At 44.2% G+C, this 12,386-nt stretch overlaps 1 protein-coding gene across 1 annotated transcript in view; it reads right to left on the reverse strand.

Moving 5' to 3' along the window:
- Positions 1–12,386, reverse strand: part of LNX1 (ligand of numb-protein X 1) — a 61,233-nt gene that overhangs the window by 5,736 nt on the left and 43,111 nt on the right. Inside the window, exons 6-8 of the mRNA XM_008491828.2 lie at positions 9,035–9,172; positions 4,168–4,345; positions 2,037–2,265 (exon numbers count right to left, since the gene is read on the reverse strand). Coding sequence (XP_008490050.1) covers positions 2,037–2,265; positions 4,168–4,345; positions 9,035–9,172 — 545 coding nt within the window. The remainder of the gene's footprint in view (positions 1–2,036; positions 2,266–4,167; positions 4,346–9,034; positions 9,173–12,386) is intronic.

Below are 12,386 nucleotides of genomic sequence, written 5' to 3' on the forward strand. Positions count from 1 at the left end.
AGGCCTCCCAAATATCTGATGTGGGCTCTGGAGGATGAGTACTAGAGTAAGAGGGTACGCACACTCCTGTCAGGGAAGACAGAAGGAGCTGATAAGACCGAATAAGCAAACCCAAACCTGATCCTGGTGCCCCTAATCAACCAACCAGTGATTGGATACAGTGCACCTTCGGTACTGTCACATCTAATCAGTGTTGGTCCCTGTCTTAGTCTGCTGCTGAGAGCAGCTGCCAGCCCAGCACACCAATCCCTCTGCTTTTCCTTGGCAGCAAAGGAAAAAAAAGGAAAAGCACTGTGCTCTGTGCACGGGGTCACAGCTGGGGATGGAGTTACAATGAGCTCCTGTCTTCAGCCCTGCTGAAACTGGGGCTGGTTTTCTTTCCAACCAAAGGGGTGGGAATGGCTCCACACATACAGCTTTTAGAGGGAGGGGGGTGGGGGATAGAATGAGCTTAGAGACCTCTTTTAAAATGGGAAGAAACACCTTTTCTTCCCAGGCTTCAAAGCAGAACTGGCGGATGTGAGCCCTGGTTGCTATCCTGCAGTACTGTGGAGCTCTGTCCTTCATCTCTGTCACCTTACTGAGGACGTGGGGACTTCAGGCAGCTGTGGGTAGAAAATTATGACCAGGCAGTTCAGGATTTGTACGCAGCAAAGGTGAGGTTAAACCAGGCACAGGCAGGGTGCAATTGTGCCAGCCCAGCCAGCAACAGATGGAGGTGGGAGGCAAGACAGCATTGCAGATCGTGCACCTCTAAGGCCTTTAGCCTGCTTGCTCCCTCTCTGCTGAAAGTGTTTGCTGTGCTCCAGCCTTCTTTTTGGTGAATGGATGGGACAAGCTCAGAGGTGCAGAAGTGAGGACTTCCCTGGGGCTGCCTGTCTGCAGTGAAACTGGGTGAGAAAAGTTAACTATTGCCTGGGCTAGCACATTCTGGCCCATCCAGTTACTGCTTTTTTTTTTTACTCCTTTTCTTTCACAGGAATAAGGATGTAGTTTTCTCCACTGTAGGAGGATCCTTTCATCTGTGGGTGACAGCCTGCCTTCTGCTCTTGCAGTACCTCAGCACGTGTTACACAGCCTCATACCAAGCCCTGAACACATCTGGCCTTCACAGCAGACCTTGTTGCAAGGTGAATGAGCTCAAAATAGCTCAAACCAGGAGGAGGGAAAGCACCTAACCTGCTATGTGAGACTCAGACATAAAGAGGCCTCCTGAAATTGTGCCTAGAACAAAAGCCCACCTGTTCTGCAGACCATCTTTTCATGCCCACCCGTAAGAGACAGAAAGACACTCTGAACTGCTGCCAGGGTTAGGAGCATGGGCAAAAGTAACTTGTAAATGAAATTCTTCATTCCATGAAACTGAACACAAATTTCAAGTGTATGATACTAGCTTCAGGTTTTCACAGATTCGCAACATATTTAATGCTTCACTGAAGCAGCAGGTATACAGCCTGCACTCCAAGAGTTTGAGAGAACTGAACGACATGCGAGGTGGCTTTTATTAGCCATACTGAAATGACAACACAGCTGCTTCCTGTGGATGACAAATCTCTTTCGGTCAGGGGTGGGGTTAAAAGAGGTGATTCAGAGATACTGGCCAACTGCATGCACTTTGCAACATCTGGGCAAAGTCAAACAATTCAGCTGGATTTGGCTAGGAGAAGGGCTGTGCAGTTTGAGAGCTGCAGGAGGGGTAGAGCTCTGCTTTCTGCAGGGTGGTCAAGCCTAGACCGCAGTTCATCAAGATCCTGATTCCCTGCAAACTTTTCTTTTCACTCCCTAAGTGCCAGATATGTTTTCAAGCCTGGAACAATCCAGGATCATTTCCTCCCTTGCAAGGGGATCTGCGTGTCTATTTTTCCATGTACACATCCCTGTTTACAAAAGGGAGGTATTTAGAGTCGAGTCTGTGACAGAGCCTGGATTTAATTAAGATGTCATTGCAATGAATCAAGCCAAAAGAAAAAATGCCAGAAAATACAAATCTTTCCTCCCACTCCCCTTCAGCAAGAAGATGCAATCTGTGGACTTACCGCGGCAGCCCCAGCCACATAATCCAGGAAGGTGACCACTCGCCTCTCTCAGAGGTCTCCTGTGTGACCTGGGGGGGTGACAAGTGGCCCTGCTCCTCCCGGGCTTCACACGCTCTCATCTCCAGGGCTTTGAGCACCACTGATGAGTTGGTGTTTTTCAGCAGGGCGACGGCCTCGCTTCGGCTGACCCCCGTTAAGTCAATGCCATTCACGTTCAGGAGAATGTCACCTGAGACCCATAAAGCAGAAGATAAAAAACCTTGCAAGCATTTCCAGTCTCTCCTCCCCACCTCCACAAATAAGCAAGTCAAAACCATGGCCAGGAACTTGCTGCCTGATGAGGCTTTTTGTTAATCCACTCATTTAACGTGGATGTGAAGCATATGGTAGTAAACATGCCACAGGCATGAGGGAAGGGGCTACATCCCCATACAAAGGAGCATCGCCAGGATGGAGGGAGGCTTTGGTCCAGGCCACGTCACGTCCTGCCTCAGGAGCCAAACAGCACAGCTGGGGTCCTGCTGTACCAACAAGATTTGGTAGGGGCACTTGGTGCTATTCCAGGTCTCTGAAGCCCCCTTCCACTGAAGCTAACAACTTCAGTGCTCAGCCTCAGCGTGAAATCTGAAAGCTCAAAGGTGGTTTTCTTCCAGTGCTCCCTAAGCTGAGGACCTGCTGCTCCAGATGGCTCTTTGTAAAGTTTGCTTTGGGGAGTAACATATTATTATTTTAATGTTAATGCCTGTTTGAATGGCCACAAGCCAAAACATCTTTTTGTATGCCTTACTTATAGTATAGGCACAGCAGCTTCAGAGAAACATGCGAAGATGACCTCAATTACTACAGGGAGAGCAATGGAGACATCATTAATGTCAAGCAAGTGGCCATGAAGCCAAGTGCTCCACTACCCCCCACAGCACTTCAGGGCTTCCTTAGGTGCCCTCTGCATTTTGCTTGCACTCTCCTCCAGGCAGGGGCTGTATTCATCCACAGTCCCAGCAGCATGACATGAACATTAACCTCTTCTGGTGGTCTGCCCAGATGAGACAGACAACAGCCCAAGGGCTGCTCTAACCCTTGGAGGCTTATGGTGCTGCTGTAACATTATGTATCATTTGTTTCTGATTTTATCAAATTAACTAGGCTGAGTTTTCCATGCTGTCTCATCATGAATATTTTTTTGAAAATGTGTCCCACTGAGATGCAGTCATTTCCCAGCAGGAGGAAAGTGGAAACCTGCTGGTTGAGCAAACCAGCTGTTGTCATGTTCTTACATGGATTTTGACGTGCAGCCATAGCTCCCTCAAAGGGGAGGTTCCCATGTGTCCTTGTGCTGGGTGCTGTGACCCAGGCTAGTGGAGCTCTACTTTTGGTGCCCTCACTTCCCTCACACTCAGGATTTCCCTCCAGCTTCTGAGAAATGACTGGGCTGAAGCTGAGCATAAGGAACGAAGCACAAGGGGATCAGGGTGAAGTGATGGGGAGTTGTGTGGTTGCTGAATGCATAGTAACAAGGTGCTTGGCTCTTGGGGATGGAACATCCTGAAATCTGAGAATTTCACTATTCCTCTACTGCCTACCTATTCCCCCAAAACCCACTGATAAAATATGTTATTTGTCTTACTCTAAAGTCTTATTCATGCAGAGGGGGAGATGCTATTAATTTGATCCCTCTTACATCAGGAGCCAAATGAAGTTATGAAGCCAGTGTTTCCAGTGTTTCCAGAGATGCTATTGAGCCACAAGGCACTAACATTGCTTCATACATGACAGGAATCCCACTCCTTTATGTTTCTTTCAGATCCATGAATATATGACAAACAAGCACAAAAGTTTACATTACAAAATCAATGAAGGTTGCACAATGAAAATTTTAGTAATAGGAGATGGTGATGTAAGCTCATTTCCCTTAAAAACTATTTATCTTTTTTCTACTAGAATGCCTACATCACACTTCACAGAGGCAGTTACTGCTCCCTGTTACAGCTTTTATGTAGCTGACTTGAGACCCTCTAATCTGTCACATACCAAAATCTATGGGATAGCTGAATATGTGTGATGGTCTATCATTACCTCATTTTCAAAGGCAACCTTTGGATTAAAGAGGGATCTCAAAATCCCCTCATTTTACCTGTTTTTATCCTGCTGTCTCTGCTGATAACTCCTCCAGGTTCAACACTTATCACGTAGATAGGCAAATCCCATTCTCGGTTAGATGCTCCGCCTGCCACAGTCATTCCCAGTGACTCTGTGTGATCTTTCCAGACAGCCACCACCTTCTCGTGACAGGTGACAGCGTGAAGGGTGCTCTGTGATGGAGAAAACAGCAATAACAAACACAGTGAGCATGGAGACCTCCCTGACAGCTTTGGCATTTTCTACTGAAATGAGTATTTGTTGAGGGAATACCAAAGCACTGGACAGCCATCTGCCAGGCCTGGCCAGGGCTTTGGACTCTCCAAGGGCTTTGGAATCTGAGGACTCAGAGCTACCACCAAGATACTCTGTGCTTTCACAGTTGAGGTCAGGCACTGTTCCCACCAAAATCTGAAGTGTTGTAATGTTGAGACTATTAGAAGCAAGTCTTTGAAATGTAAATAAGGAATCTGGTTTAAAAAAAAATGTTCATGATATTAATATCATTACTGGTCATCATATCTTTGACTATCAGGTCACAGTTCTTACTGCTTGCAGTCTGAACATCATCTGCATAATGAGAAATGGTTCACCTCAGTCAAAGGAATAAAATTCTTGGGGACAGTCTCAAATACAGAATTTCATTTTCTCTTCCAGATTTCTGTGTTTCTCCTCAGAAAAAAGAAGGATACTAATAGGGTGAAGAGCCATTGGCTTCAACGGTGCTCTTCCTAGTGCTTCTTCTTAAAGGGTCACTTTGTGACAGATTCCTCTACTGCCTGAGGACAGCCATTCCCTTGCTCCTCTTTAGAAGAGGAAAAGTTGCATACACACCACTGGCTGTGCATGGATGAGGGTGAAACAAATTCACAAGTGGCCTCAGGATGGAGAAGGAACACAAGCTCAAACAACCCCATGTGAACCAAATGTCACATTTACAACACATTCAGCCCTTATAGAAGAGTTTGAGAGACAAGGATGCTTCACCAGAAAATCTGGTTTTAAATGCTATTTGCTTTGATTTCCTTAAGTATTTCATAAGCTGTGCTCCTGGCATCAACTCCTGAAGACCCACCCCCTCTTACAGGAACAGCACCACCCATTCTAGGCCCATAAGTAAATATCATGCTGCTAAATGCATTTCAAACGTATACTAAAAAAAAATAAAACAACCTTCTTATTCACTAGCATGACCTCACATTTATAATATTAAAAAATAATCTATAAAACTAACTTAAAATCACATTAATATCTCAGATATCCGTGACCCCACAAAGACATTTAACTTTGATTCTTGGGCCAGCAACACAGAAACTGGAGCAGGGGAGTTGCTCCTGTAGTGACAATGGTGGATGACACCCGACAGTGGCAAGAGGTTTTTATGGGAGTAGGGCAGGCTGGATCTTTATTTTGCGGGTTTTTTTAAAGGTATGTTTGGTGGAACTAATTCCATGCCAGGATTTCTGTGATGTGACTGACAACAAACCCCAGACTTTTTAGGACTTTGGGAAGGGATCTCTAGATGCTTGAATGGAACAATGGTGGCAGCCTCAGGGCTCCAGGAACACAGTGACAAGGACCTCAGTGAAGGAGGTCTTCTCCCAGTCACTGGGACAAAAACCCAAGCTGATATAGTTGTTTGGACATATTCCACATGATCCGTGCAGCACACAGGCACTGTGCCAGAGAAATTTGGCTAATGGTTTGCAAATTAATCTAGAAATTTCTGAAGGTTTTATTATATTCTCTTTTTTAAAAATATAAATGTTCTAGTCCAAATAATTTTAACCTTTCACTTCTGTCTTTAAGGTGTAAACATTTTAAACACAGTAATTGTATCTTTGTACAAACTAAATGCTTCATTCATGTTTGTATAAAATACTCCAACCTTTTCCCCTTGGAAAGGAATGGCTTTCCATCAACCTGAAGCATATGGGACATGGGCACTACTAATTTTTAGAAAAATGCAGTCTGAAATCTTGTAAGACAACATGAAGTTGGAATTAGACTTGCAGCTCCAACTATTCAGAGCGTCACATTATGTATGCAGTGTCCACCATGTCTCAGACAGGATTTTTGAGGAATCAGCACTGAGAGAAGCAGATTTCAAAGCAGTTATTGGTAACAAATTGTCCTGTTGTGTTTCAGAGAAAAATAATAAAAGTATTGGTACTTGTATGCTCAACCATGTAGGAGCAGTTTTCCTTTGAAGCTACTCTTCCACATGTCCTCTCCTACATAGTTGCAAAAGGAATTGGGGTGATTCAGCTGAGACAAAGGCAGTGATGAAAGGCAAGTAAAGCCTTTCTCAGTAAACACACGTGGAACTTGCTTGGAGGTACAACTGATAATGAGTAAACCAGTTAAAGGCAATGTTTATCAGTGACTTCATTTCAATGCATTCTCTTTTAAACAATTGCCCCTTTTTGTCATTTTGAATTGACCTGGGGGGTCAGGGGAAGAAAAACATAACAGTTCATCTCCTCCTCTTTTAAATTTTTTTCTCATCTGTATATTTACTGAAAAATAAATATTTACAGCAGATTAATACAACATCAAAGCCATGACACGTGTCTTGCAGGCAAAAGACAAGACAAAAGACATAGCTGTGTTTGTTTGGAAAATGTACTTCACCTGAAGGCTAACCTGCTTCTACAGTGGGAGAACATTGTCTGCTCAAGCAACAGGGAGACAGATTTGTTTTAAGTACTAGACAATTTGTTAGAAATGAGGAAGAAAACAGTTTCGATTAAAAACAAGTGCTATTTAATTAATGGCAAAGCTCCCAATGACTTCAAAGAAATCAAATCTGGCCGTTTATGGGTTACAGCCCAGCTTAGCAACCTCGGCTGAACAAGAAAGTGTTTCTGACATCTTCTTTCTGAATCCAGGCAGCAGTCAGAGCAGTTGGGGCTGTTGCCTCCCCTATCCCTGTATACAGTAAAACAGCTCAGGGAGAGCCTGTGCAGGACCAGGCACACCATGCACCCAGCGTCACTGCTGCCAGAGGAGGACTTGGTCACTGCAGCCCAAGTCCTCTTCTTTCTCCAGCACCTTGTTGGCTGCATGGCTGGTTGCCATTGGCATTGGCCTGAAAGTAAGCTGCCTTCTTGTGTTTTCCAGATGGATTCAGGATGTCATGAGGGCAACATCTTGGCCAAAAGTGGTTCCTGAGCCATCAAACGAGTAAGACAGCTGCTGGAAGTTACAGTTTATTTTTGATGATGAATACAGCCAAGGCTTGAGAGCAGATTTCAGCCCACGTTTACATACATGCTCTACAATGAGAACTGCTTCCCTCAAAGAGAGCATTCCTGACCTGTTAAAACCACCTCCTACAGTAAGCTCAGGGGACAAAAAACACCTTAGCATTATTCAGAACTTAAGTCAGCTAGCAATCTCTCTATCAGTCACACATAGTAAAGCAATCCTGCTGATGGCAGCAGGTATCAGACTCATCAAACCATCCACACAGTGGAAACTTCCTTGACAGTAAATCCAACCACCAAGCATTGGCATGGTTTTGAGCAGAATGTGCACTGCTGCACTGCATTTGGACAATGCACAGCCTCTAGACTTGCAAGCATTACTCCTGCACTAGTGTCTACTTAAAAATAAATAACATTTTAAATCTGCCAAAGCTTGGAGTTTAAAGATCCTGAACTGCATATGGTATTCAGTTAAACTTTTAACAAAAAAAAGCAAGAGAAATTCAAACTGATACACTCATACCCTATAAAAGGGCTAATAACTCTCCAGTAATCATTGTACCAAACCAAAAGCCTGCAGTGCCTGATGCTTATCGTGTCCACTGGCTGTACTGATCTCCTGATCTATTTCCAGAGCATTTTCTCTGATACAAGCCCTCCATTGCACACACGAAAATCTAGAGGGATTTAGGAGCAGCTTCAAATTTTCTTTTTCTGTCTGTGATCTTCCCTAGAAAGTGCCCAAATGGTAGCACTGGGCAGAAGCTCACTGCAGCCTGCTGACTCACGCATCTATGTAGATCCTATCTCCTGTGGTAAACTGGAAATCCCCCTAAAAGCTGTGACCCTTCCAAGAAGTGATGATTCAGTGGTCTGTTCCAAGGTCAAAATTGGCCCTTCAATCTCACAGATACCCACAGTAATGTTGTATTTACCAAGAACTGCTATCTAACATCTCTCAGTAGGGGAGGAGAAAATGAGGATCTAGTGCAGTTCACAGAAGAAAAGTCATGTTCCCAAGTAATTCTGTGTGGTGCCCATTAATCAGATCAATGTGGTAGAGAGAGCAGGTGCCTGGAGCTTCATTAGAAATTGTACAGTAGCAACACAAGCTGATTGCTGCCCTACAAATATCTGCCTGAGGAAATCATTACCTCAGTAAGAAATAATGCCTTGCAGATGCACGATTAGTTGGACATTATTTGCTACTGGGTAGTGGCTGCCAAGCATTGAATCTGCTCTCTGGTTTAACTCCTGCCAATCCAAGTCTCACCTAACAAGGGCTGTGATGGTGATTTTGTGGAAAAGGAAATCTAAAAATAGATTAATAGACTCTAGCGTATTTTTCACACATAAAAACACTGAATAATGTTCATCAAAATCCACTGGCCAGATCCATGCCCATGGCCAGGATGCTGTGTTCACCCCAGCCCCCTGCCCCACCACTGTCCTTTGCCTTCTCCTTCCCACCCCAGAGTCTGGGCAGAAGCAGTGTATGAATAACAAGCAGCACAGCTTTTACATTTCCACTGCAAAATAAGGCATTCTGCTGGTGACAGAAACCAGAGATAACAGTCCAAGACAGTGAAATGTTCACTGCTCTCTCAGCCCCCTGTCCCACAGACAACAGAGAAACCAGACTTGTGCCCTCACCTTGCCAGGGTTGTGTCTCTCAGTGGGACAAGGTGGCTGGCTGCCACTGCTGTAACTCCAGCCCGTCTCCTGCAAGATGTCAGGGGTCTGCTGCCTGGTCTGCCGAGACACGATGAAGTGAACCTGCTTCTCACTGGCCTGTGGGAGGAAGTACAGTGTGAATTCCACCACCCTGGAGCAAGAAACCTCTGTGCTGCAGCCTCAGAGGACTGACAGAATGTGGTTTTTAGTGTGGTTTGGATTTCCCACTAACGTGGTGGTGATGACATAAGGCAGCAGCATCAATTCAGGTCATTAGAGTCCATAAAAATTTCCTGTCAGCCAATATATACTTCTCTTGAAGTATATTTGGGGTTTTACTATGAAAGACCCTTCCTATTTGCCCCAAATTTGGCTGTGAGCAGTGATCTACCACAATGAGTGCTGATCAGCTCTCACACACCAACCTACACCACTACAGAGAAGCAATATGCTTGCCACAGTGGAGACAGGCAAACAGAATGGCTGCTGCTGGACAGGAACCCTAAAAAAGATGCAATTAACCCTGTAATGAGGGATGTACTCAAGCCTTGAGTGGTGAAAGTAGGGAGTAAATGACATAATTGAGTCCACTGCAGGTAACAAGGGTGACAAATGTAGACCTGCTAATGAGAGAGTTGTGCAAATATTTAGAGAAGTAAAATCCTCCTGGACTGGAGCACAGACAAAGGGCACAAGGAAGTACACAGGGCTTGGGATGGGAAACCAGCCCAAACTCTCACTCTAGGAACAGGAACTGCAAAAACAATTAACCCAAAATAAACTCCAAATGCTTCTGGGCCTTTTTGCACAACACAATCAATACTTACGTGCTTGAGAGATGCTTCAAAGCTTCTACTGAGTTATATTTGCTCATTATTTTCAAGGTGTTCCAGTGTTGTAAATTGAGTGTACAGGTGAATTTCTTCTGTGAAGTTCTGATTCACTGCTTCACTAGAAGCATGTGGCTTCATTCTTGCCTCAGTGAGGCTCATATGAGGGTGTTCTGGACAACAGTGATGCAAAGGCAATGCTGAGAGGGTTTAGCTAGGTAAATCATATATTTCTGTCGTAAGGGCAAACCAACATTCTGAAGTGTAGAAGTAGCTTTGATGATATAGAAGCATACCAGAAGATAAAAAAATTATTCCTACAACCTCCTCTTTCGGTCAAAGACCTCAGTATTGTGGGAGGCAGGAAGGACTGTCAGGAATCAATCTCCAGAGCAATACCTGCCTGCTTGCTTGAAGGTTATTACCAAATGGAGCCCCCTGCAAGCAAGTCTGGAGGTCTGGGGCTGCAGTAGTGATGTTTGTATGATGTTTGCTCCTGTCCCACAGCTCTGGGGGCATCAGACCTCCAGACTCGCTTGCTGACACACTGACGTGCCCTGCCTGCTGGAGAGAAGCTCCAAGGAAAGCTGGCATTGAACAAGCAGCTGAAAACCAAACCCAGATCCAGTCATGCTATTGAAATCAAATCTCCTGCAGACAATTAACAGAAGCCAGAGAAGGCCCCTGGGATTTTTGTTTTTATAGTCTGGTTTGTCTTTTCTGAAGCTGGGTTCAATAGTAGCAGCTGGGAGTTAAAAAATGCTTTTGAAAAATATCACTACAGTTAAAAAAAAGCAATCTACCTCTTCTAAACCTCCATCTTCAAGACTGAAATCTCTATCTTCAGGCTGAGCTATTTCCAGGGAAAGTGACATCTCAGTGAAAAAGTCTGCACTCCTTTGTTACTTTCCTAACATCTTGGAGGATTTTAGTTTTTTCACAGCTTCATAATATATCATTTGATACATACATGTGGATTTCAAAATTACTTTCTAGGTATTTTTACAGAATATTAATCCTAGAACTCTGGACTCAGCTGATATACAAAAGCAGAATTCTGTATCTCAGCAGAAAGGAAACCACCCTGGCTGCTACTCTGTATGTGATATTATTGAGAGTGAACTGAACAGTACAATATTCAACATCCTAAGGGCATGTGGCCCCACAAGAATCCAGTTTTCTCTAAAACAAACAACTTCAGCTTACGCAACCTCAGTTCAAAACTCATCTGCTGCCACATGGTTAGTCTCAAAGTTGGTTATTTAGAGTAAAGTTGTAAATGTGATTGATTCTCATAGAATGACTAGCAAAAGTTCAACATGAGTCTCTATCGCAATGTCACATTTGTCTCCAGGTCAGTCAAGTTGAGTAATTTCTAAGAAGTCCAGAGTGTTTTAAAAAGTTATCCAAACAACAAGACCAGCTTTTGTATTTACATACATCCATGTAAAAAACCACAAATGTTTCTGCTGATCAGAATACTAGTTACTGCTTCATTCTGATCCCTCCTCCCCTCCCTCTTATCACTTGCTTTTCCCACAACCCCTTGCCTGTTTTTTGTGCTGAAGCAAAAATTAAAGGAATGAGGTGAGCTTTGGGGCTGAATGTAAGCTGATAGCTGAAACAATCTACCAAATTGGAGAGACAGACAAAGTAAATCAAGCAGGGTGTAAGAGACATTGTGGCAACTGCTTCTTAAAAGAAGGCAATGCAGTTCTCAGCAGAAGCTGCCCCATCTCTTGCAGGGACAGTGGAGCATGGCTGCATGCCACATCCTGACCTGCTTTTTGCTGCTGGTGGTTGTCGTGATGGAGAGGGGGTCACGTGCCTGTCACAGCTGCTCTGAACTGTGTCAGTGGAAAGAGGGAGAGAGGAAGGGGAACATCTGGGATCAGTAGAGTCTGGCTCAACCCGTGCAGCTCCGCTTCATGTGCTCACATGAACGCTCACTGATCTGTTACCTTGCTCCTTTTCTTGTCACTCCCATGGAAAACAGATGCGGAATGTCACGTTAGTTAGATTAAAAGTGCCACATCTGACATAAATCCATGACTAACGATGACGTGACAAATGGGAAGCAGCAAACTCCCAAGTGTTACGATGTGTGCGCGTTCTTAATTAGCACTTACGCGTTTTCTTCATTTCAGGTCTCGTGACTGAGCTTATAAACAGCCAGACACCTAATCTACTGATTAACAACTGCTCCACATATGCTGATGTGTAACTGCTATAGGCCCAAAGAATCAGATTTGTCTCAATTATTCATTATTTAGAGGTCAAAACGAATTAGATTCCACAGAAACCTGATGTTCTTCCAGATGTGCTTTGCCTAACAAACCACCACCACCTTTTAGTGAATATTAAATCTGTTTTTAAAGAAACCAATGGTGTATTTGAAGCTTGCACCACCATTCACTTGAAGACTTTAATATACTGTGAGTGACACATGCTGAGACCTCAACAGGCAGGATACTGTTGAGAAACCATAGGACCCAGCAAAA

Source organism: Calypte anna, chromosome 4A, assembly GCF_003957555.1.
Source record: "Calypte anna isolate BGI_N300 chromosome 4A, bCalAnn1_v1.p, whole genome shotgun sequence".
NCBI classification, from domain to species: domain Eukaryota; kingdom Metazoa; phylum Chordata; class Aves; order Apodiformes; family Trochilidae; genus Calypte; species Calypte anna.